This window comes from Silurus meridionalis, chromosome 7 (genome assembly GCF_014805685.1).
Source record: "Silurus meridionalis isolate SWU-2019-XX chromosome 7, ASM1480568v1, whole genome shotgun sequence".
NCBI lineage: Eukaryota > Metazoa > Chordata > Actinopteri > Siluriformes > Siluridae > Silurus > Silurus meridionalis.
The window spans coordinates 26679500-26707306 of record NC_060890.1 but is presented as its reverse complement, the minus strand read 5'-3'; the positions used below and the strand labels follow the sequence as shown (position 1 = coordinate 26707306).

Sequence of the window (27807 nt, the reverse complement as noted above, 5' to 3'; positions counted from 1 at the left end):
CTGACATGGACTGACCTTGGTGACCCTGAGGGTTAGGTCGCAGCATAGCGTAACTCCCAAATCGTCAGCCCCAGAGTTGAATTCCTCGTACATCTCTCTTAGCAGGTCAGCCTGGTATGCCTGCAACACACTCATCATGTGGAGGCAACCCCCGGCCTGACCTGTCACCATGTAAGCTCTACCTATTATAGCCAAAGTGGCTTTTGTAGGCAATACCGGAGCATTTCGCGATGCATCACCTGGGGAGAAATAGCCAGCTAGTCTCTCTTCAACCCTGGGCAACTCCCCATAGCCGCACTCCCTGAACCCTACTATATATGCGTATAGTGAATGTGGGGGAACGGTACGGGCTGCATATAGGGTCTCCCAGGACCTAGACACCTCAGTGTGTAGGTTGTGAAAAAATGGTAGGCCCCGGGGCAGAGGCTGTCTCATCCAGCTTGCTGGGAACACGTTGCTTCTGCTTCTCATTGGGCCAAGGAGAAAGAAATACGGAGCTCCGCGTCACATGCGCTGGAAGAAGGAACCGTCAAAGCAAGTGCTTTCCCCGGGAAATGGGAGCTCGGCCCAGCAGGAGAGGACTCATCCATCTCCATGCCTTCTGCTAGGTCAGCCTGCGAGCCCCGCGACCTTCGGCACCACTTCGCCTCTGCGAGAGCGGAACCTGAGCCGCAAGGGAGAGCATAGCGACACGGCTAGAAAATGCTAACAGTTTACTCTCTCGAGAGCCGACTAAGCCACTCCCCCTCCCTCCCTAGAAAATGACGCAGGGCAAGAAGGAACACACAGTCGGAATTCTGCTTGCATTTACAGCTCATGGCTTCACAGATTCACACACAAAGCGCTTAGCTAAACAAACAGAAGCTAATGTCGCTACCATCCCTCAGCCATTTTGTAGCTTCCTGGTTTATTACGATGACATCACGACTTGCCTATTGGCCGGATTTCACACGTGATTCAGAGCGTTCCCAAAGCATTTCGGCACAGCGTCTTGTTCCTGAAAGGGAACTAATGAGATTTAATAAGAAGAGAAAAGATGTGATGAGAAGCATAGAAAGAGAAGAGAAGAGAAGAGAAGAGAAGAGAAGAAGAGAAGAGAAGAGAGAAGAGAACAAAACTGATGAGATTTAATGAGATGAGAAAAGATGAGATAAGAACAGTAGAAAAGAGAGAAGATTAAATGAGAAGAGTTAAGAGAAGAGAAGAGATAAGAGAAGAAAAGAGATCATAAAAGATAATAGTATAAAAGAGAAAAGACGAGACAAGAAGAGTTAAGAGAAGAGATGAGAAGAGAAAAAGAAAAGAGATACAAAGAGAGAAGAGAAGAGAAGAGAAGAGAAGAGAGAAGAGAAGAGAAGAGAATGATGGTGGAGCTGTGTGGGAGAAAGCCTAAATCAGTAGTGACATTTATTTGTAGAAAGAGAAAAAGGAAGAAGGTGAGTCATGGGGGAAAAGGAGACTTTAAAAACACCAGGCGTTTACAGTGTGGTGTGTGTGTGTGTGTGTGTGTGTGTGTGTGTGTGTGTGTGTGTGTGTGTGTGTGTGTGTGTAGCGTCTGAAACATCACCTAAAGGTCTGAATCAATGAAAGCTCAGTCTCAGGGTTCCTTTTCAGTTTTTTCTGCCTCTACTCAGGGAAGCTTGGGGAAAATTCAGGGCCACTCGGGGAAGCCTGAGACAGCTCGGAAAAGCTCAGGGCAGCTCAGGAAAGCTCGAGACAGGGAAGCTCAGGGCAGCTTGGTGCAACTCGGGTAAGCTCGGTGCAACATAGGAAAGCTCAGGGAAGCTCAGGACAGCACAGAACAGCCCAGGACAGCTCAGGGCAGCTTAGGGAAGCTCAAGGCAGCTCGGGGAAGTTCGGGACAGCTTAGGGCAGCTCGGGGAAGCTCGGGGAAGCTCAGGGGTTTCTGGGTGGCTCCTTCTTATAGATATAAACATTACGGTGGAATGAGACGAGGCTGCCGCCCAAAAACAAAAACATGAGAGGAGATTTAACCACAGCATTATAACACATTTTATCTCAACATATAACTATGTCTCTAAGATGAAAAAAATAAAGCCCACTATTTTTATTTTTCCATGTCTCCCATATCGCCTTGGCGACATCTCAAACTCTTTAAAGGCATGGATAATCCGTAAATATCGCCCCCTGTGTTAATGAGAGTGCAGACCGGCAGGACTCAGTGATGTTTGGGTAAATGTTCCTGCTCTCAGACTAAACCCAGAGGAAATGACACACTGGAACTCAGCACTGAGCAGCTGCTCGCTTTCATCTCCTCTGTTTCTGTTTTTTATTAATGACATGTTTATGATCATTTCTGCACCCTCGTTATGTCGACACCCTTATTTACAGCTCTGTGGACTGATCCGGTTTACCCAGCATGCACTGGGGCCACCGGAGGGACTCAGAGGACAAAAAGAAAGAAAGTAAGAAAAATCTAAAAAGAAAGACAGAAAGAAAGAAAGAAAGAAAGAAAGAAAGAAAGAAAGAAAGAAAGAAAGATTTCCTCTCTTTTCTCGCTTTGATTTTTCAGATTGAAGTCAAAGTCCCTGTATTATTTTAGTACAGATTGTGTGTGTACAATATTTACCCAAGTTTATTTTATTTATGTGTTTATTTATCTATTTGTTTGTTTATTTGTTTGGGATTATTACTATAATCTGTGCAGCAGAAATGTTTTAGTTTAAAGATACCAAAACAATTCCATATAAAGGAGGTTTAAAAGGGGGTGTGTCCAAAAAAAACTTACTTTGTTCATACAGATGTGTAATAGTCATGTGACCTACTGGTGATAAAGTGTGACCACTCCCACTACAGCAAGACCCTGTAATACAATCAGTTGAATTGATCAGTATGAACATGAGGTGTGTGTGATATACAAAACCAGCTCTGCGATTTATACAGACTAAAATCTCTATATTTACACACGCACACATGCACACATGCACACAGACACTCACACACACACACACATACACACACACACACACACACACACACACACACACACACACACACTCATACTCATACACACACTCATACTCATACACACACTCATACACACACACACACACACTCCAGACAACTTTTTACGATTCCTTTAACAAGTTACATTAAAACACTTCAGTAGACTTTTATAAAGATAAAGAAAAAACTAAAGCACTACACACACACACACACACACACACACACACACACACACACACACACAAAACAAACAATTAGAGCTCACAAAATGAACCAGACGTACGCTGCTGTTTGCTGTAAAATAGAGAGAAATAAAACTATATGGTGTGTGTGTGTGTGTGTGTGTGTGTGTGTGTGTGTGTGTGTAGGCATGTAAAGGGTGGAGATGACAAAAAAAATGAGGTTGAAAGAAGTGGTTAACATGTTCTATATTTACACACACACACACACACACACACACACACACACACACACACACACCACATGTGGTGGAACTTCTCCAGACCCTTGGTTCATTTTTAGAACTTATGAAAGCCGGAAGAAAGCGTGAATGAAATGTTGAGATGGTTTATGGTAATGGATCATTGGTGATGGTTCACATTATTCAGTTCAATTCAATTCAATTACAATTCATATTTATTTGTGTTGCGCTTTTTTACAATGAACACTGTCTCAGAGCAGCTTTACACTGATACTGTGGTGATAAAAATGAATAAGATGTTCTTTATAAGTGTAAGTTTGTCCCTGATTAACAAGCCGGTGGTGACATACTGATGGTTTATGTTGAGGTTTTAAGGTGATGGTTCATAATGATGGCTCATGTAAATAAATAAAGAAAGAAAGAAAGAAAGAAAGAAAGAAAGAAAGAAAGAAAGAAAGAAAGAAAGAAAGAAAGAAAGGTTCAAGGTGACTTTTCATATTCTTAATAACATTGCACTCAGTAGTATTGAATCAAGCAAGTAAGCACACCTACTGTAATATATACATTCTACCTGTAAACCGCCATCTTTTAAAAAAATACCTCAAGCTAATGTCATATGTAAATATTCATATAATTAATTTACTATGTAATTATATATAAAGGCTGCTAATCGTTTAAAACATTGAATCACGATTAATCACATGATTGTCATGAATTATGGTATATAAACTCATAATTCACCCTAATTCTTAAATTCTGTAAAGCTGCTTTGAGACAATATCCATTGTGAAAAGCACAATAGAAATAAACTTTACTCGAGTTAACTCGTGATTAATCGCACCTTAATTGCACATTATTATTTAATGTACCTAAAATAATACTGTAACATATTCCACTGGTTCCACGCTGGAAGAAAGAGGCAGGCAAAAGTTTACCAAGCAGATCTTCCTTTATTTACTTCCGTTTTCACCCACAGTCTTGCGGATCGCCCCGCCTTCCTCCGGCGTCAACATGCACATGGACTAACATTGATGCTTTATGCAAATGTTTGTTTATTATTAGTGGAACCAAACTCAAAATAGAGATTGGAGACAAAATATTTTTGTAAATGTTTTAAAGTAATTGTGGTGTTTTAAATTACGTAAATCATCAGGACACCAAACGGAACTTTTGCTATGTTTCCACACGGATGGTTTTAATTGCCGGATATGTGCATTATGGCAGGTTTTGGTGCTGATTTGAGACTTTAGAAGTTTATTATTCTTTTTTATATTTGTAAAGAAATACATTTTAAGAATAAATGTGTGTTTCTTTTATACTTATTTATTTATATTTTTAATAAAAAAGCTTAAGTCAAGTCAAGTTTATTTCTATTGCGCTTTTCACAACAGACATTGTCTCAAAGCAGCTTTACAGAATTTAACAGTGAAGGTGAATGATGTGTTTAATCCCTGATGAGCACCATGGAGACTGTGGTGAAGCAAAAACTTCCTTTAGATGTCATGAGGAAGAAACCTTGAGAGGAACCAGACTCAAAAGCAGAACCTCATCCTCATTTGGGTGACATCAAGAGTGTGATTATAGTCTTTAAACACTACAGAACACTGGAGAGTGAGAACTAACATGAGCACTGGAGTGTGTGATTATGAGTGATGATCCTTCTACAATCTTTTACAGTCATTGTGGTTATAAAACTAGGAGCTACTGAGCAACTCATAAAATAGCTCAACATCTGAGATCATCACAGATCCAACACCATCTTCTCCATGCCAGAGCCTTTAAACACTCCAGGAGGTCCAGTGTCCAAACTCCACATGAAGTGGGATCCAATTGGTGCTGGTACGTCTCTAGATGGTTCGGGATGTTTGTGGTAATCTACTTCTTTAAAGGTCCACAATCTTCATGAGGTGGGACGTGACTGGAGCTGGAGCAACCTCAGGATGCCTCAGGATGGGGAGAGAAAGAGAAGCAGTGGAGAGGAATTAGCGTAGCTGCTGTTCATGATATTAACAGCACAAGTTGATAATGTGATGTGATCAGATGTTCTGGAGCACAAGGTTATGATGTGATGTGTGTTATGTGTAGAACTCGCTAAAAAGATACGTCTTTGATCTGCACTTAAACTGGGAGAGTGTGTCTGAGCCCCGAACACTGTCAGGAAGACTGTTCCAGAGTTTAGGAGCTAAATGTGAGAATTTTCTACCACCTTTAGTAAACTTTGCTATTCTAGGGACTACTAGAAGCCCAGATTTTTGAGATCTGAAGAAGCGTGATAGATTGTAGCATTTTAAAAGACTGAAGAAATACATGGGAGATAAACCATTTAGTGTTTTGTAAAAACATTTCAAAAACATTAGTGCTGTGAAAAGGGAAAAGCTGAGTTGAGTGTCATCAGCATAGCAGTGGTAAGAAAACCGATGTGAGGATATGACTTCACTAAGAGAGTTGGTATAGAGGGAGAAAATGAGGGGACCAAGTACTGAGCCTTTTGAGACACCAGTGGAGAGTCTGCATTGGGGAAGATGTGGACCCTCTCCCTGTCACCTGGTATGAGCAACCTCCCAGGAAGGAAGCAAAACATTCCCAAGCTGCTCCATGGATATCGAGGCTCCTGAGGGTAGAAAAGAGAGTCTTGTGGTTGATTGTGTTGAATTGTGCTGAAAGAGTCGAGGAGCATGAGGACAGATGACAGCTTGGCTGATCGAGCAGCATTTAATTTCTCAGTGACAGCCAAAAGGGCCGTCTCTGTGGAATGTGTCGCTTTGAAGCCAGACTGGTTTGGATCATGGAGGTTGTTCTGTGAGAGATAAACAAACAGTTGGTTAAAAACAGAGATTTAAAAAGAAAAGAGAGAAGTGATACCAGTCTATATAAAAATAACTTTTATATGTACATATATAAAATACACTATATACGTACACTATAAAATGTTTAGTGCCTTTCTTTGAGATAAACTCTACCCCCTGGGTACATAACCCTCACAAACTTCCTGTACTGCGCTTTAGTCCATAATTATGTCCGCATCCGAATTTGTCCAGTCAAAATGCTTTCGAATTTAATCTATTTTTGTCCAGACATTGCAGCCATCTAAGAATTTCTATAAGCGTTACTAACATCCTGTAATCATCACTGTAATGTTCCCCAGATAGCAGCGACGTCCCGTTGCAGACCCACTCATCTGCTCCACATACCACTGCGGGGTAAAGGCGATGAACTCATCCACATCTGGCTGCCAAGAACACCGTCACCATGACTGTGCCTGAACGAGGAATTATCTCAGGCAGGACATGTAGCAGACCTGAAGATATGATTAGCGGAGTGGTTGGGTATATCAGAGGCATATTTAGACCCATAATCTGAATCATGTTTGTGTAGCTTTTAGAGCTGAACTAATTTTATTCCACAGCTGAACCCACATTCATGCTAACATGTGGCAAAAGGCTGGCATCATTTATAGCTCTTTCTCTAGTGTAGCGTGCCGTGTGTTTGACTTTGTACAAACCATGTACCAGAGAGGGGAAGTAACGAAGAACAAATTCTTCATTACTGTACTTGAGTAGATCATTTTACTTCACTATTTATTTTTTGGACAATTTTTTGCTTTCACTCATTAAATTTTTACACAAATATCTGTACTTTCTAGTTCTTACATTTTTAAAACAGACTCGTTACTTTAGTTTTAATCTATTTGGTGTTGTGGATATTTGTTTCTTCTCACTACGTCGTTTTCAGCACATCAACCTTTTTCCTGTCACTTCCTGTCTCTCACACACCACAGATGTAGACTAGTTTCTGAAACTCACTATGAGCAAGCAGAAGGCAGTAAGAAGTCTGGGGTTAACGTGGGTGAGACAGAGGGAGTCAGTGATGGAAACATGACTGAGAACAGACTCATTCCTGATGACCTGATCATTATCATCTTTTCTCTGCTTGTGTTCTATATGGTGGATGCTGCTATAGCGAGTCTTGCAGGAGTCCCAACTGCACAGTGTCCTTAACTTTGATACAACAATTAGGACACACAATAATCCATATCCTTTTCTTTCTGTCACCCTTCTTCTCTCCCTCTCTCTCTCCCTCTCTCTCTCTCTCTCTCAAGATAAACATGCTCCTAAGGTTCCAGTGACCACTGTTCCTGCTCCTCTTCCCACTTCGTCTAGGCCTGCCTCTGGATAGTGTTCTCTTCGATTGGAGGCCACTCTGTGCAGCAGGGGACGGTTTCTCATGAATGCCTTGGGAGGTTCCTTGAAATTTCAGAGTAAGAACGGGAGCTTTGAGGATGGGTTTGGACTGTAGTTAATGTCAACAGTCTGCTACACTGACTCATGACTACAGTTTGCTTCTGCTCATCATCACTGCACCCCGCAACATCGTTTATCTGTATCTCTCCAGGTTTCTTCCTTATGCCATCTCGTGGAGTTTTTCCTTGCCACAGTCTCCACCGGCTTGTTCATCAGGGACAAACTTAAACTTATAAAGAACATCTTCATTTGTATCACCACATTATCTGGGTAAAGCTGCTCTGAGACAATGTTCATTGTTAAAAGCGCTATACAAATAAACATGAATTGAATTGAATTGAATGTTCAGCCTGAATACATTCATTAGATAACACATTATTTAGGGTTGTCAAAATGTACGCGTTAATAACGTGTTAACGCAAATTAATTTTAACAGCATTAAAAAACAAACTTCACCGAAAATCCATTTTTAATCAGTAAACATTTGTTTTACCAGTGTTGGGAAGTAAGGGCCAGCAAAGTCTTCTCTGCTGCCTAAACACTATCCGAAGCACTGACCTACATTAACAACCTAAATTCTAATATTTGTTTCATGAAATTGTATTAATTTATTCCCAACAGTTTATTCTCTTCATTTCGTAGCGTTTTTCTCGGCTGCATTGCTTTCAGTACGTGTATGTGTATGTTTTTTATCCAATCAGATTTCAGCCTTTATGTGCTGCCATCTCACTCTAATCTGCCCAGAGCCTTCAGAGTCAGTACTGCTTGACTTTTAACCATAGAGAATATTACCAACAGGTCTGTTTCTTTAACCAATCAGATTTCAGATTCTCCTCACAGGGCAGCTAGCTGGCCCAGAATAGCGTCAGCATTTTTCCATCCTCTGATTGGTTGGTCAGAGGGAAACTGTTGCAGCCAAGTTTGACTGGTAAAACATGTGTGTAGCTCTGCACACGTTAATACATCTGAGTTAGACTTTTTTATACCTACGGAGGAAGTGAAATGTATTTGGTTTTGGACATAAAAATGCATTTTGAAGAAAAGCTAGACATGGTGAGGAGGTCGGCCAACCCTGAAGCTAGCTAGCCTGTCTCAGCCTGGAAAAGGGTTTGATCTCCACTTCCAGACCAGTGAATACGAGTAGTACCACTGGATTACAGCCTCTGAGGGGTGCTGCACGTTATGAGTCTGCATCTCTGATGGATAGGCTGTATCTTGTATTTACATTTTAATGTTTTTGTCATGTTATTAGACAAATATTGATTGTGAACTGCTCCAGATGTTGTAGGTGCACAGTTGTGGTTGTAGAGGTTTGGAGTCTTAACTTTCATGCTTTAGTAAAATGGTTTTCACCCCCATATGTGAAATGTCTCTCTCTCTCTCTCTGTAATGCCACGTGTTGTTATATTGAGTTTTTGTATTGTATTGATGGTTTATATAATTGTGATATGATGGTGGCGGTATTAAGAGGTGGATTAGGTTGGGTACGTCCCCACTAAAGGCCTAGGTACCAAAAACACGGCCCGCCACTATGTTTTTCTGATGCGCCGAGTCTCAAATCAGCACCAAAATCCGACATGATGCACACAATTAACCCTCTAGGGCTGATTAAATATTTTAATCGATTGACAGTCCTAATATTAATATGAGGTTCAGTTACCAGCGTGAAAACAGGTAGTAATTATGACCACTTTTTACTAAAGAACATGTCAGAGCCCAAACCTCTTTACTTTAACTTGAGTAAAGAAATTTGTCAGTACTTCAACTTTTACCAGAGTCTTTTAAAACATCGGTATCTGCACTTCTACTTAAGTGAAGGATGTGTGGACTTTTGCCACTTCTGCCATGTATGCTTACAATCTTGGCCAATTACTAGCAATAGCAACAAATAAAACAATAAGGTTACACTCCCAAGTAATGAAATAAACTAAGTAAAGGATACTGGGTGTTGGTGTCAAAGAAAAAGTCAGGCAGGTCCATGGAGGTACCTGCAATACACAGTTGCTAAAAATAGCATGTAATTCATGAATGACCGCCTCAGGACCCTCTGTCCAAGCCACCACTTTAATTCTGTTCTGTTTGACGCATTTATTACCCCTGACAAAACACTTGTTAAGACCAAAATATGTTGCGCTCAAGTGTGCTGATTCTAATCAACTAAAAAGTGCTGCTTTGTGTATACTGACTTGTGCGTCAGAAAAAAATACCCCTTTTGCTGCTTAAACAGTCGTGACCCATCGAACATCAACAGCATTAACTTCTTCAGCAGTTTGATCTACAGGAGCTCGTCTGTTGGATCAGACCACACGGACAGCCTTCTCTGCTCACGTGCATCACTGATCCTTGTCCCCCACGACCCTGTTGCCGGTTCACCACTGTTTCTTCTTTGGAGCACTTTTGATAAATTCTGACCACTGCAGACCAGGAACAGCCCAAAAGAGCTGCAGTTTTGGAGATGCTCTGACCCAGTCATCTAGACGTCACAAATTGTCAAACTCGCTTACAAAAGCAACATATTACCAGAAGCATCGATGATCTTGTTTTTCTTTTAAGCTTTATTTTTCTTTAAAAGGTCTCTCTACACATTTAATGAGAGGTCAATGAGAGGCACTAGCTGTAGAACTGAAGATATGAGCCAAAAATTAAAAAAACCTTTGAATGTAAATTCTATTGTTTCTGGTCCAAGGAACCATTTGAGCCACTCATTTCTTTTGGTCATTTGTTTTTCAGCTTTACAAAACATTTGCCTATCAGTGAGGAAACCTTAATTTTCACGTCGAAAATACGCTCATGGATGAACTTAGAACTGTTGATCATTACTTGTCGGTGTGAATGTGCGGTGTGGAATGGCCCGGAAGCTTCTGTTATATTTCTTCTATCCAAACATTCCTCAGATTACTGATAAAGGTTAAAAGCAGAAACTAAATTTTATATGAGACCGAAAAAGTCACTAAGTGCATCTGCTTCCAGTTTCCTGATGCCCCTATGCATGTGTAGATATGCGTGTAGATGTGTGTGTGTGTGTGTGTGTGTGTGTGTGTGTGTGTGTGTGTGTGTGTGTGTGCTTGTATGTTTGTGCGTGTGTTTGGGTGTGGTCGGCTGAGGTTAACGCTTCTCCACCACATATGAGAGGGAGCTCGAGGTAAATTACTGCCTTGGTCTTGTCTCAGCTGCTGCAAATAGCAAAGCCACAGCTATGGTAAACAATGGAGTGCCTCAGGAGAGGGTTCACTGGGCAGGATGGAGAGAGAAAGAGTTTGGAGGCAAGAAGTTTGACAAGGTCCAGGATCTATGAGACTAGAGCCTCCAATGGTTTCTCTTAAGGGGTACAAGCTTTCCACATGGTGTTGCTACCTGAGATGTTATCTTATGAACAGGCTTCCATAGAAGGAAAAGAGGCATGAAGAAAATCACTCCATTTTTAGCAGAAAATTGCAGTTAAAGTAAAATATCTGACTAGAAACAACAAATGTGGTGAACATACCACAAATATTTCATAAACTTCTGTGCAAATGCTTTTCCTTGGAAATCCTAATCTCATGTTAGCCAGCTGGAAGAGCAGGCAGAGAAGATCGTGTAAATTATCCAATGAAGGCATCGAATACACTGAACGGTCAAACACATTGGGACACCTGACTTTTCCACCAATATGTGGTTCTTTCCCAAACTTTCCCTAAAAAAAAAAAAAAAGAGGCACACAATGTTCCAGCATTAGATTGTGCACTCCATGAAGATGTTTTTCATAGGTTGAAATGAAAGATCTCCTGCTTTAGAGCTGTTTAACATGAACAGCTCCACAGGTCTCCACAAGCACACTCCAAAATCTAGTGAACCATCTTCCCAGAAGAGTGGAGGTTACTATAACAGCAAATTGGGACTAAATGTGAAATTGAATGTTCGAAAGGACATAACAATTTTACCAGTCAGGTGTCCACAAACCTTTGTTAATAAAGTGTATGCATGGGACTGTGAGATCAACAGCTGAAGAACCTTCTGTCTTTGAAGCTGCAACACTTTTTCCAAAACACAAAGCACAATATGAGTGTTTTGGATCAGCGGCGGTGCCACTGTAGGGTTTGGTCTGATTCCTAATCTGGATCTTAATAAACACTTGCATCTGAAACTCCCTGATTCCCTCCCTGATTCCCTCCCATCACTTCTCTCGCATCTGATCAACACCTGCTGAACTCCACTTTCCACTTTGACGCTTTATGGCCTGGCACAGGTCCTTCAACCTCAAGTGTTTAAACCAGACATTATGATTATTGGGGCTTGAAATGAAAGGCTCTGAAGTGAGTGTGTGTCTGATTTGGAGCTCTGTGGCGTTTACTGCTTCCTGCCGCACACACGCTGCTACAGTCATGCTGCTGCAGGGGACGGGTTATAAAAAATGATGTGTTAATGAAAAGGAAAAATAAATACAGACTGGATTACAGGGAAGACTCTGAGACTTATACACCGCTAGTCATTTAGCTGAAGACTCAGCAATAAAAAAATAGCAATAAAACCTAAAACTTACAGATGGTTTGTTCCGTCCTGGATTAAACTGCTGAGTAAACATTAGAGACATTAGAGACAGATGTATAAAACTGTCTCATGTCTCGTAACTAATTATGGAAAAGTTTGTTTGGCATGATCAGACCGTGCACATTTCATTACACCCTGTAATCTAGCCTTTGGGCTTTCATTTATTTAAAACAGTGAAGACAGGTGGGTGTGTCTTTGTTTTGGAAGGAGACAGGTGAGAGTGTTTTTGTCTGAGACAGGTGGGAGTGTTTCGGACAGAGACAGGTGGGTGTGTTTCGGACAGAGACAGGTGGGTGTGTTTTGGACGGAGACAGGTGGGTGTGTTTTGGATGAAAAACATTTTTCTAAAATTTTGTAATTCCAACTTATGTTTGACTTATGTCAAATAATTATCATTAGTAGTGCAAAGAATTCTTGTCAGGTTAGCCATATTAGCTAGGCAGCTACAATGACAACAAAGAAGACAAACGATCACATTTCAATGTTTTGCTTTATATATTTTTCAAAAAGTCAAAATAAATAAATTCCACATATAAAAGCACAATTTCAGGTGCAAAAAAAGAAATCAGAAAAATGTCATTTTCTTTTTTCTTTTATTATAAATAAAACCACCAGGCTGTGTTCCAATCCAGCATTTAACACATCACTGTTGAATTCGATAAAGGGCTAGCATAGTGATCATCTAATTAGCATGTTTCAATCCTCAATACTGCTTCTTTATATATAAATGAACTACCGGTAGCTATCAGGTATGCTAACTTGCTGGTAAACAAACAAACCTAGCACTTTAGCTTGTTAATAATCTAAAGTGTTACTCAAATAAAGGGATATGTTTTATGCTATGAAAGAGTTAGCAAGCTAGCTTGTGAGTAACCCAACATGGTGATTAGCATTAGAACTAGCATACTAGCTACTTCAGAACCTGTAACTAGAGAACACTAGCTAATTAGCAAACTCCTCTATCTGTAATACACAGGTGTTAGACAGCTAAAACTGTGCTAGCTGATTAGAATGCTAGCTTGCTAGCCAACTAATAACCATAAGATAACCATATCTAGCTTTGTAAACCAGATGATAATCTGTTTTAAGAAACTGAAGCTGATTAATACACCAGTTTTTTTGCTGATGGGTTGCTAAGTTTATGCTAGCTAAATACCAAAATATCTAGCAATCTTTGACAGCTGGTGATTCAAATGATTAGCTGAAAGATCGGCTGTTTTAAAACCTCTATCCATAATAAGCTGTTTAGCAAGGTTTACTGCTTCACTCCTTTACCTGCAATTGACATCTGCTAGCTAGTTAACATGCTAGTAATTTAACTAGCAAATTCAATCATTAAAATAGCAGCTAGCATAATGTAGAAAACAAGTGAATCAGCTGATTATCATGTTTCATTACTACAGCTTTCTATGTGTAATTAAAAGCTAAAACTGTGCTAGTGCGTTTGCTCAGTAGCTTGTTAGCACACTTAGGCCCCAGCTAAGTCCTCATCTAGATCGTGGGAAAGACAGCTAGCTTTTTTCAGATTGTAAAGCAGCTAGTTAGCTGATTCGTTGATCTTTTTTTTGCTTCCACCACGTTGACGTGTTTCGTAAACACCACACACAGGACGAAGGCAAGTCGACATGTCGTACATTAAAAACAAAATTGGAACACGCCACGGTGTATGGGCGCCGACATTTTCGCACGTTAACGTCAATTAGAAGTGTTGACAGAACTTGTCTACAGCCAAAACCTCTCTGAATTCACACCTTTCTGCAAGCCAGCTGCAGAAGGAATGCCCTAATACACATAGTACACACACACACACACACACACACACACACACACACACACACACACACACATACAAATACGCTGAGTGTGAATTCCCTCCAAATACAGACACTTACAGCATAGCAAACGTGTGGAGAAGCAGAAAAAACAGGCAGCTTCAAGCTTTCAAACAAACCTAGCATGAAAGCGAACAGAAAACATTCAGCTACGTATTCTACTGCTCTGATTACAAAAATGACGTGGAGAAATCTGGCTCAATCACTCGTAACCAACTGACATAAAAAACAACATGATTAGCTTCATAGCTAGAAAATCCGATGCGTAAGAATCTGTTATGCTAGCTAATTTATGAACCTGGTCTAATCTATCTGCTGCCCGAGCCAGCTAGCATTCTTAATAACATCAAAGAAACGTCTGCGTCAGCATTCCAACAGCAGTTAGTCCGTGGAAATTTTGGATAATACTCTGGATCCTGAATATTAGCAAACACCGACACTGCAGGAATAGCGTTTGTGTTTTTGGTTGTTTTTTGGTTTTTAAGTGCTGTTTCCTGGTATTCCAAAAAATGTCTTAGGTCTTTAGAGTAAAAGCAGAATTCGTAGTTGAGGAGAAACCTGAAACGCATGATACGAGGGGGTAGCAAAAAGTGTCCAGGCTAATGGTGTAACGTGACGTTCTGACCCACGTGCATTCTGCAATTTCATCACGGACAGCGAAAATGGAGTAGAAAATGTTGTAGGCACACGATCATGAAATTGATTTCTCCTCATGTCTCCTTGATGTTCGTGAAGGTGATGTTTCGGATGTTTTTAAACTATAATCATCTCCATAATAAATAGAATTAAAAACTTTTCTATAAAGAATGTCAATGTTCTGTGTAAAAAAAAAGTTCTGTGATCATAAGAAAGTCCTTTCTTCAATCAAGCTGATGGATCTGTCGGTCAGCATCTCTTCGCTTTCTGCGAATGTGTACCCAAACAAACTCATGGTGGGTCTGCAAAGTTTCTGAACCATCTGCGCAAGTTTAAAGGGCATATTGAACCTCCATTTTTCCACTTGCTGGGATGAATTCTTCTGGGTGGAATAGACTCCGCTTGCCTTATCGGATGCTTGCGTGTTTCTCAAGATCCAGTCTTTCACCTGCGGAGTGAACGGAATGCCGGTGAATCGGTACATCTCAGCTGCTTTAAGCATGGGGAACATGGCGATGTCCTCATAACGCACTAGCATGTACCGTCCACGCAACCACGGGGGCTGTCTGAGACCCACTTCAGCAGACACGCGGATGTTCTCGCAGTTTCCTTTAAGTTTCCTGACTTCGTTGTCGTCCTCTGGAATGTCTCCATCCATAATCCACCTCTTCCAGTGCTCGTATTTGTTCGCGAAGGCCACCATGCGGGATGCTAACATGGCCCGAGGGTCCCGGACCAGCTGAATAACTTTCAAATCAAGTCTTGGATCTTCTGCTAATGATCGTAGAGTCTCTAGTTGGCGTACTCGTACGGACTTTATTGCATGGTTTTCTTTCTCCAGACAGGACAGGGATGCTAGCGTGAGGTTCAGTGCAGCGCAACGCCGGTTATGGCAATGGTAAGGCTCGTAGCCCTTCTTAACAAACGGCGTGCAGACGGGATCGTTACACAGAGACTGGCTAGACCCGCGCCGGAACAGTCTCGTGGTCACGTGATCCTTCGGCGGTGGCTCGATGAAAGTCTCCAGCATTGAGAAGTCGCACAGGAAGAGCTGGCGGAGAACATCACGATAAGTCTGCGTCAAAGCCGTACCATTGGTCCGACCACCCTCCAGAGTTAGCATGCGTTCCACGTGCCAAAGGGGCTCGAACAGGTAGAACATGTTGGAGCCGTGCTGGTTAAAGAACTCGCCCACAAATGAGGACCCTGTTCGCGTTGTGGCCAGTAGGAGGATGTGTTTCCTGCCTTCGCTCGGCTCACTCGTGATGTTCTCCAGACGCCATTTTACTTCCAGGTAGGACGAGAAATCGAGCTCAGACAGGACTGGGACACTGGAGCCATTCTGGCGGATAGACGAGGGGAGGGGAGTCTGAGGCGTCTGCTTCAGAGCCAGTTTATCCGAAACCCTTCCAAAACAAAACGACAAGATGTTAGATACAGTCGATTAATCATTAACAACCTCAGAGCAAAAACAATGAAGCTGAAACACTGCAGGCATTACTGTCTCAATTTTACTCCAACACATGCTCATACAGTTCTTTTCACAGTTTTAAACTGCTCCTCACACAGTTCCTCATACAGTTCCTCACACAGCTCCTCACACATTTCCTCACACAGCTTCTCTCACAGTTCCTCACACAGTTCCTCATACAGTTACACACAGCTCCATACACAGCTTCTCAGACTGTTTCTCACACAACTCCACACAGTTTCTCATACAGTTTCTCACAGAGTTCCTCATACAGTTCTGCACACAATTGCTCAAACAGCTTCTCAGGTTCATGTATTTTTTTATTTGGACTGTGGTCTGTATGTTCTGCGATATCTCCTGACCCCTCAAAGCCCTTCTTAATGAAAATTCGTTTATGAGTCTAATCTTAGTCCTGCTGCAGGCCTCAAACCTCAACCTGATCTTCATGGTCCTGAATAATGCATTCCTATGACCTGAGATCTTCTCACCCAGTCTGAACCTTTATCTCTAGCATCTACACATGCACGGTCTGGTTACATAAAGATCCACGCTGAAAGTGTGATTTATGTATTTGGAAATGTTGAGATGTTTGTCTTACTTGGAGATGATGTTGTTCTCCTTCTCGATGATCACCACAGCCACGATGAAGATCAAGGAGATGGTGTATTTAATCTTCATTATTGTGAGTTTAGATTTTGGGTTCAACCTCCAGGGCTCTGGTCCTCTCAGCTCTTCTCTCACACACACACACACACACACACACACACACACACACACACACACACACAAATTAATATCAGGAGTTCAGGTCAGCTATCACTCTGTGGGTTAGACCAGAACCATGCTGTGTGTGTGTGTGTGTGTGTGTGTGTGTGTGTGTGTGTGTGTGTGTGTGTGTGTAAAAAGGGGTTGGCTGAGTGGGAACCAAACATGTGTGAACTTGTCAGAGAAATGAAAGACACAAGCCACCTGTTCTTCCTGTTGTGATGATAGACGGATTCTTTTCCCGTAACAAGTCTTGGAATAGGAACTGTGTGTGTGTGTGTGTGTGTGTGTGTGGCCTTGCACTAGTGTGATCTTGTCTAGTAGTTTTACTCTGTAACTTTAATAACACTATTAGTATCTTATAGAGTTGTTGTTCTGGAGAATACGTAACAATCTTCTGACCAATCAGAAGAAAGTTCTCTAACAGAAGAACTTGTGTAAGGCACACATGGGTGGTGGAAGCTTGATGGAGGTTTGGGGTTGTTTTGGAGCAGGGAAGGTTCTAGAAAGTGAAAGTAAACCAACATGGCTCCCGTCTCATTGGAACTGAATTCGAATTGTCTGGAGTGTTTCTCTCTCAGGGAACGTCCTGCCCAGTCACTGCAACCAAATCCTATTGACCTGCTCTGGGATGAAGAAGAAAATCTCCAACTAGTGAAGAACATCTACTGCCAGGTTTACCAAGTATTTCAGCTAAAACAGAAACGAAGTGTCTGAATGCTGAGAGTGTGGAAAGCTGTTCTTCATGCTGTGGGAGGAATTGTTCATAAAAAAAAAAAAATCTGGACATTTATACATGAGTTTAGTCAAAGTCGATCTTCATCCTGTTGCATTAGTGAGTTTGATATATAGAGAAACTAAAGGAACATGCATGTGTCCCTCAAAAAAGTGTCTCCACTCTTCACCTTCAACAAGCCAAAACCACAAGCCTTCCTCAGGAAGTAATGGGTTTACTGAACTGCTGCATCATATAAATAACACCGACACTCTTCACACAAGCGCAATAATATCCTCATTATAACACGCGCGCGCGCTCACACGCGCACACGCGCGCGCGCCAGAGGTGTGAAGTAACGAGTTACATTTACTCCGTTACAGTTACTTGAGTAAGTTTTTGAAAAAATGATACTTCTAGTAGTAGTTCTAAAATCACTATACTTTTACTTTTACTTGGGTAGATTTGTGAAGAAGAAACTGTACTCTTACTCCGCTACATTAGGCTACAATGAGCTCGTTACTTTTCTTTTGACCTCTTTGTTATTCTACGCATCAATTTAATGTTTTATTTTGACAGAGAGAGAAACTTCCGCTAAGCCTCTACCACGTGACTGTGTTTCACCAATCAAACGTAGTTGTGCAGCTCGTCACGTTACTATACTCAATCTCAGAGGCGGGACGAGTTAGTGATCAACACACACACACACACACACACGTCAGAATCAACCGTCAGCAATGCAGACACACACGAGGAGGAAAACCCAGCTCTGTGATTTATACAGACTAAAAATCTCTATATTCACACACACACACACACACACACACACACACACACACACACACACACACAGTATGATAATAAAGGAAAAAAAAGTATAAAGGTTTGGAAATGTGTGTTACTTGTGCGTATTTATTTTTTATTTATTATTATTTTAGTTATTTTAGTTATTAAATACTTGAATTTACCTGAATTATTTTAATTTAAGCTATTTTGTAATTAATTGTAATGTATTTTTGTCTGTCTAATTGTTGTGTTAAAAATAAATCAGACGTTACTCAACAGTTACTCAGTACTTGAGTAGTTTTTTCACCAAGTACTTTTATTTAGTAGTAATTATTTGGATGTCTGCTTTTTACTTTTACTTGAGTCATAGTATTGTGAAGTAACAGTACTTTTACTTGAGTACACTTTTTGGCTACTCTACCCACCTCTGACACACACTCACACACACACACACACACACACACACACACACACACACTGCACATCAGGAACACTTGAAGCAGGGAAATGAAAACATTTATCTTACCGAATTGTTTTAATAACGTCTTATCTTCAGCATTCTCCATCAAATACGACACGTCTGACGCACTCACGCTCAACTCCACACACGTGTTCAACATTCTGCTCGTTTCTTTATATAGTCTTTATATAAATATATAGAAACTGCATGCATTTATATTAAATGTGATCAAAAATACAATAATAATTATGTTCTAATAATACAAGGCATCATGACATTTAAATACATTCGAAAAAATAAGTAATAAGTAAATAAATGAAAATAAATTTGATTTTGAATATAATGTTTACATTTTAATGTTAAATTTATAATTGTATTTTATTAAGATTTTTTTTGTTAGGCATGTTTGCATTTTTTCTTCACTCTTCTTTTAATAGCAAATATATTAATAAATATTATAAATATGAAATAAATATAAACAAATGAAATATATTCAACAGAATAGAAAAAAACAAATGTGACCAGAATATTTTTATGTTGTTTGTATTTATTTATTTATTTATTTATTTCAACATGAAGCTGTTTGTATGAAATATTTAATTACATTTATTAATATTTATTTATTTAAAATAAATGAGATTTTTTTTTATATTTAAAAACATCATTTCTTTTCGTGTATGAATGTGAAAACCCTGCTCTTTAACATCCATCAGATCAATTTAAACATCTCAACCCAGTCCAGAGGAACAACGTGGTTTTGTCAAACACAGTTTAGACGAAGGTCAAAGGTCACGAGTGAGAAGAAATTCCCCATGGAAAGGGGCGGGGGGGGTGTTGGGCGAGGGGAGTGTTTAGCTCGACACATAAACAATATGTCAGCGTCTCCATGGTTACAGGGCCTGATTGAGGGTTCATGGTCTCAGACACAACACTTCAGAGCTCCGTATCTGGTTACACAGTCGGTATGTGTGATCCATCATGCTAATCTCGTTCTGTTGGCTTGGGGGTATCGCTAGAGAAAACTCGGAAAATGTATATAAATAAATGGTTTGAGATCTTCTTGCATAAAAGCAACAATAAAAACTTCAAAGCACCGTGGTGGTCACAACAGTTACAGTAGATACTGTAGGATGTAATTCTAACTATACAAAACAAGGCTAATGTTATTAGCATACATGCTCTGAGATTAAAGTTCCGGGTACATATCTACCTTTTGCTGAAAGTTTGTGAAGTAAAATGATGGAAACTCAAGCAAACATGGAGAATATGGAGAACATATTTCAAGGTCGGATGAGAACAAAAATCAACTGTGGGACCTCGAGAACAAAGCACTAAGTTTGGCAGAATCCAACACTGTGAAGCCTGGTGGTGGTAGCATGATGATGTGTGCATACTTCTCCTCTACAGGAAAACAGGGAGCATGACTTTTAGATGGACGGAGACAACTGCAGGAACCTGGTGGTGGAGGCAGGAACATGCTAGAAGATATATACATCTGGGGGGCGGAGCTTAACCTATGAAAAGGACGATGGTGATAAGGATAGTGCAGAGGCTCTGCATAAAGATGATATGAGGTAGGTAGTTTTGTAACACGCTAACAGGTGGCAGCACGAAGCTGCACGCACAGTCACAGGGAGCACCGACCTTCATAAGTCAGTGTGTGAAAAGACATCATCATCCCGTGCACATCGGGAGCCGTGCAACTGGTGCTACTGGGAGCTCCGTATCGCTGTGCAAAGAGACTTAGATAAATTAGATAAATAAAGTGCTTTCTTGTAACCAGAGCGAGTCTTTAAACTTTTTGATACCACCTCGTATTTGTATATTGTACTTTTGCAGCCACACTGCAGGACGTTCTGAGAAGAAAACCCCATTGTGTAAGGTCTTTCAGACATTTTTTACTTGAATGGATTTTTATTTATTCCTCTACAATACACTCGTGTCTTTTCACAAAAATACCTGCTGTGCTGTTGCTTAATAAACATCCTCTGTGTCTGTGCTGAAGTGGTTTTAGCTCATTTCTTTGCTCCGTCTGTGCGTGCGTGTGTGTGTGTGTGTGTGTGTGTGTGTGTGTGTGTGTGTGTGTGTGTGTGTATGGTCTCTGTTTGAGAACTCTGTGTGGAAACTTCCGCTGCAGGTTTGTGTACTTTCACACTGACATGAGAACGTTAAACAGGGAGGCTTTGACTTTTCTTCCTGTCCTGAAAGGAATCGCTGCACAAACATCCAGCACTCGCCAAGTAGCACCTGTGTCTCACACACACACACACACACACACAGTTCCTCTTCCAAGCCTTGTTTCCTCAGAGTACTAAAATACACCATCAGGAAAATTCCATCCGCCCTAAAAGTTGGCAAAATAAAAGAACCTTATCTCCAGATCTCATAATGTTTTTCTGTGGAAAGTGCAGTTCAGACTTTTCATACAATAAGACTTCAGTGACGTCACTTCCTGCTTTCCTACGTTACCCTGTTACCTACAAATGAGCATTTATTTATTCTGCAAAAATAAAAATCTCCCTGAATGAAAAAAAAAAAGAGAAAAAGCTGTTTAAGTACATAAACGCATTACATTTACTTCATTACTGTTCAACACTAGTAAATAAGACCAAAGGAACTACAACCAGTCTTTTATTATCCCGCAGTCTGCACTGCACTCACGGGCCAGTGTACAGTGCCATCGACAAAACTATTGTGGTTTCTTGTATCAATGTGGCGTATAAAAGCCTTTTAAAGCACCACATGGACACACAGTAATCTCACACAACTCATCCTGCTACACTAATCACATCCACATGTGTGTTTCAAGAACCGAACTTGCCAGAACATAATGATTAGTTGAACTTGGTGTCTCGGGTGTCGTTCTTACTCGTATTCGTTTTTACTGTTTGCTACGACATCATTTTAGTGCCACCTTCAAATCTTCAAAATCTAGTGTTAGATCATCAGGGTTGATTTCTTTCATCATCATCCTCATAGTCTCTTGAGAAACATCTCCTCCTCCAATAGCACACAGATGTTACATCGATATCCTTCAGACTGCTCAAAAGAGGTGATTTCCTCAATGTTTGTCAGATTTCTTTTCTGAATAAATTCAGTGTCTGTTTATTGATTGTAAAATCATCGTCTGGAAATCAGTGATACGAGGTGATATCAAAACGTTTCAAGACTCGACCTGTTTACTTTCGAGTAAAGTTTCAAGACTTCGACGATCATCATGCACAAGTTGCCAAACAATTTTTGGTGGTTGAGCTCGTTGAAGGTCTTCCTGATCTCACTTCATCGTCCAGCGATGTTCTTCTGCTCTCGAAGCTCATGTGCTTTGTGTTTTAACTGAATGTAAGGTGCAAATAAATAAAATATATTATTATTATTATTTAAAATGATTTAAAACTTCTGTAGTGTTAGGGAAGAACAGCAAATATTAATAATAAAAGAAATGTAAATAAATAATAATAATACATTTTATTTAATGGCACCTCACATGACAATTACACCTTCCATACTATAAAAAGACAAAACAGTTAACAACAATTTAAAATAATGAAACACCACATAGTCATTAAAACGTACAAATACAATGTCACAGATATGCCTTATAAGATGCCTTATTTAAATATTAGCATACATTCAATTCAATTCAATTCAGGTTTATTTGTATTGCGCTTTTAATAATGAAAATCGTCTCAGAGCAGCTTTACACAGATACTGTGGTGATAAAAAATCAAGATGTTCTTTATAAGTGTAAGTTTGTCCCTGGTGAACGAGCCGATGGAGACTGTGGTGAAGGAAAAACTCCCATACGCATACATGCGCCAGTATTAGCATGAGTTATGATTTCTAAGCCAATTAAAGTTTAAATGTTAATCCTAATGCTAATGTTCCTCCATAGCTAAAACTATAGCCTTAGCGCAACTTAACATTAACATTCAGTAACGTGAGGGAAATAAAAAAGACTTGCTTCAAGTTAAATTTACAGCTTTTTATCTGCATTTCGTCTGAACATAAAGTCGTTCACATGATGTCCATATTTAGCCAGCAGGACTTTCTATACAAATCTCTATACACAATATTCTATAACGACAAGAAATGCTTTTCAGTGTAGACCTTTCCAAAAAAATGCAAGGTTTCTCCCCTGAACCATGTGCTGCTGAAACTTTCGCCCGGTCCACTAGCAGACTGTAGCTCCTTAATTATACATCCCAACCTCAGGGCCAGTCTCTCCAGCCAAATGGCATTCAGAAATAACTCACTTGGGCGTCCCACCCTGGCACGGCTTTACACATCTCACTTTAGAAACACGTATTTACGCAAAACCTCCATAAACACCATCAATCAGAATAACGCAAATAAAACGAGACCTGAGGAACTGAGGTCGTGCCTTTCTTTCTCATTCTATCCAAAGCTAAGAGTCAGTGAGACCTTCTGTCTTCTGTCCCAAACTGGTGCATGAAGTCCAGCTCATTTCTTCATTCTCTCTAAATCTGAACTGTATGAAACTGAACATGAACTGAAACTCATGCACGCACACACACACACACACACACACACACACACACACACACACACACACACAACTGTGTGACTGATCTGTACAACTCAACACACACTTGTAGTCACGTCACACATCCACGTCTTCTACTTCATTATTACAAACTGTTTACTGTTTACATGCAGTTTTTTTGCACAAACCATTTTGTTTACATTTTGTTGCATTACATGTTCACTCCTGTACTCAGTTCTCTTTTACACACTGCACTGTGTAATATACAGCAGGTTTACTGGTGGCGCTATTTTGTGTTTTGTGTATTTGTCCTGCACTGACTGTCTGTACTGTTTGCACCAGGCTGCACACGATGCACTTTTTGTGTCAAGGACACCTACTAGTCCTTAACTCTGTGTTTCTGTTATGTAGTTTTATGTTGCTCTATGTGGCTCCAGGGTTCTTGAGGAACATTTTCTTATTTCACTGTGTACTGCATCAGATTTATTTGTTTGAAATGACAATAAAAGCTTCTTGACTCGACATGAAGTAGAAACCACCAATCACAGATCAAAACAAGTTCAAAACAGCTTTTTTGCCTTAATAAAAGAAATGATCAATAAAACACTGAAATGAATTTGTATTTATTTGTGTTATCTTTGGGAAATATAAATATTTGATATTGAATTATTAATCGAATCATTTGGGCAAGACGGCGGTTTAAAGCCATGTTTTAAAAAAAGTCAAACTTACGAGATTAAAGCCGCCGCAATGCGAGAATGTGGCTGTATTTTGGGAAAAATCACAGTTTTGTATAAAATTGAGGTAGATGATTTGGTTGAATCAACTTTAGGTTTGGATTTGGCGATAAGGAAATTCTTTGTCTTTTGCAGTGTCCATTTACTGATTATATCTCCAAACACGAAGAACTTCCTTATTGATTCTTTATTCTCGTATTGCTTCGACTTTATTCCTAAAATATTTTATCTTTATTCTAGAAACAGAATCTAAAAATGTAATAAATAAAAGGAAAATATATAGTATAAAAACTATACATATATATATAATATTCTATAACATAGACTATTGTTGTAGTTTCGACTTAATTTCGACCTTATTCTCGTAATATTTAATCTTTAAATACAATTTTATATGTCACTTACACATTCATAAAGAGTATGAAATGGAGTGAAATGCTTATTAGAACATATAAACAGAAATAGAATATAACTATAAGTATAAAAATAGGGATACAAAATAATAATTATATATATATATATATATATATATATATATATATATATATATATATATATATATATATATATAGGAAAATAAGTATTTGAACACCCTGCAGCTGTATCATACAAATAAATAGTTAAAAATCATACATTGTAATTTCTGGATTTTTTTTTTAGATTATGTCTCTCACAGTGGACATGCACCTACGATGACAATTTCAGACCCCTCCATGATTTCTAAGTGGGAGAACTTGCAAAATAGCAGTGTGTTCAAATACTTATTTTCCTCACTGTAAATATGTATATATATATATATATATATATATATATATATATATATATATATATATATATATATATATATATATATACAATAATAAATATTCTTAAAATATAGAATATTTATTCTCATAATTTTTACATTAATTATTAATTAATTATTTCTTGTAATTTTGATATTATTCTCAAAATATTTTGACTTTATTCTTGTAATCTTCTATTTATCTATTTTTTTTCTGTAGCACTAAAACGCAGTCATAATTTAGGTGTAACAAATATGCAAAAAAAAAAAAAGAATAGCCGGAAGTCATTTTTACTTGTTATTATGTGTATGTGTGATTAAGATTTCCTGTGATTCAGAATTAAGGCATTTTTCTCAGACATGACTACACTGGAAACAGTCCAATGTTGTGCAATAGAATTTCAAAACTGTGTGATTTTGCTGCTGTCTCACACACCCACCCACACACACACACACACACACACACACACACACACACACACACACACACACACACACAGAGGAAACTTTCTGCAGCTCAATTGTATTCATTCTACCACATCACATCTCTGTCACTTCCTTATCTAGGGAACACATCAATGTGTCTGAAACACAGACCCTGAAGTGTGTTTCTGCGGTCTGGGTGTGTGTGTGTGTGTGTGTGTGTGTGTGTGTGTGTGTGTGTGTGTGTGTGTGTGTGTGTGTTGCACGGTTAAAGCTGCCTGTAAGATCCAAAACGTACATCATGTAGCCATTGAAAGTAATGATGCTGTGTGTCTTCTATTCTAAAGCTTTTTAGCAGAAACTTCACTTCCTGTTCTCACTTACGTTACAGCAGCTATAAACACACATTTCATCAACAGCCTCCCTTCATTACTCTTTATTACTCTTTATTACTCTTTATTACTCTTTATTACTCTTTATTACTCTTTATTACTCTTTATTATTATAATAAGACACCAAAACACTGCTTTTTCTTCCTTAAAGGTTGTAAAACAGCCCGACACTGGAGACCTCTTTTTTCAATGTTCCATAACAAACACCTCCCATAACAAACATCTGGTGTTGCTATGGAAACGGCGTTAGAACGAGCGCATCAGCATTGCACTGTGCTACTGTCACAGCTGGAACGTTTAGGAGAATTCATCACCTCTAGTCATATAACTCATACACTGTACAGGTGTGGACACCTGACCTGCTTCTTTTTGAACATCCCATTCCATGTTTGCTGTTATAATGAGCTCCACTCTTCTGGGAAGATGTTCCACTAGATTTTGTGGAGATTCATTCAGCTACAAGAGCGTTAGTAAAGTCAGGTCTGTGTTCACAATCATCCCAACGCTGTTCAATAGGTTTGGAGATCAATAGCAGAAGATCTTCCACATCTTCCAAACTATGTATCTTCATGGAGCTGGCTTTGTGCACAAATGTCATGCTGGATCATGTTTGGGTCTCCTAGTTCAAGTTTAAGGAAAATTTCATGCTCCAGCATCCAAAGACGTCCCACACAACTGTGTACCTGTCGGGTGGGAAAGTGTCTATACTGAGTACATCAGGAAAACTTTTTTTGGATATGTGAAGTGGGCGGGGCTTAACTAGTTCATAACTGTAGATGAAAAAAGTGACACATGAAACCTTCACGATTCCCAGCTTGGGTTCTTCTTCCAGCTCTCGTGTGGAAACTCTGTCACACTGCAGTGTTTACGAGGCTGTAGAGGAACGTGTGTGTCTGAGATGATTACACAGCACGCTAACAGCCCGAGATTACACAGCATGCAGTGTGTGTGTGTGTGTGTGTGTGTGTGTGTGTGTGGTCTGGAGATAGCGCTTCAAAATAACGGTTTTTAACCGAGAACATTAAGCGCATGTAGAAGGTTGATTATGGCTTAATTTAAAGCTAAGGTGTCCCAATTTGCTCTTATATTTCCCTCCACTCCTCAGGAAGATGTTCCTGTAGATTTTGTGGAGATTTTGTGGAGATTTATTCAGACACAGGGGTGTTAGTAAAGTCAGGTAGTGCTGTAGGTGAGAAGGTGAGGAGGTCTGGGGTGCAGTCGTCAGCGTTCACATTAATCACAAAGGTGTACAATAGGGTTGGAGCTCTATATCAGGAGATCTTCCACACACCTCCAACCCATGGAAAGCAGATCTTCATGGTGCTGGATTTGTGTATTTATTTATTTATTCCTTGACAGAGAACATCAGCTCTCAGGGTGCGTTTTGAAATTCACAACCTTCATTAGGTTCTGAAAGCCTTCACGCTTCTCTCGCTGAACATCTGCAATGCGAAACGCTCCCCCTGGGGTAAACGACACAATTTAACCCTCGTGAAAAGAGTGTGTGTGTGGGGGGGTTGGGGCACAATGGAGGCAGTGAGTGTGGAGAGGAAATAAAGTGACACCAGGGGGGCAGGGGGATGGAGAAAGAGAAGAAAGAGGGGAGTAAGAGTGTGAGAGAGTGATGGGGGTTTAATGGCATTCGTTCCCCTGAGAGAGCTCTCTCTGTCTCCACGCTGGAGAAAACCGAGTGAGCAAGTGTGTAGAGATGCTGAAGATCACCGGTTTTTACTGCACTCTCTCGTGAAATGAACATATAACAAAAGAAATGTGAGAAAAAAGCAGAAATGCGTGAAGGAAACCAGGCTGTGATTAGAAAACACTGGTGAACGTTCCTCTTTCTTCCAAATCTGAAAACTGAAAAACCCATTTTTATCCCTAATATTCTTTAAGATGTTTAACCTCTGGTGGAACCCTTAAAGCATCAGCAGAGCGCATCAAGGAAACCATGAAAAAACCTTCATGGTTCTAAGACACTGTGCAGAGTGACGCAGAACTTTTTTTTTTATACTAAAACACATTGAACCCTTGAAAAACTATTGAGGAACCCTTGAAGAACCCTGTGTTCTAATACACTGTACAGAGTGTATGAAGTAGAAAGCTTTTTTCAGGAACTACGACTTATTTATCATCTAAAGAAGAATTG

The 27807-nt window shown here is 39.8% G+C and overlaps 1 protein-coding gene across 4 annotated transcripts in view; it reads right to left on the bottom strand.

Annotated features, from left to right (window-relative positions):
• Positions 1 to 12732: 12732 nt before the first annotated feature.
• Positions 12733 to 27807, bottom strand: part of LOC124388477 (carbohydrate sulfotransferase 3-like) — a 16181-nt gene continuing 1106 nt past the window's right edge. The window contains exons 1-3 of one of the 4 annotated variants that reach the window (XM_046853141.1): positions 17766 to 19161; positions 16694 to 16826; positions 12733 to 16030 (exon numbers count right to left, since the gene is read on the bottom strand). In XM_046853141.1, the coding sequence (XP_046709097.1) occupies positions 14830 to 16030; positions 16694 to 16773 (1281 nt within the window). In that variant the 5' untranslated portion in view covers positions 16774 to 16826; positions 17766 to 19161 and the 3' untranslated portion in view covers positions 12733 to 14829. The other 3 variants (XM_046853140.1, XM_046853137.1, XM_046853139.1) reach the window with 3 other exon arrangements.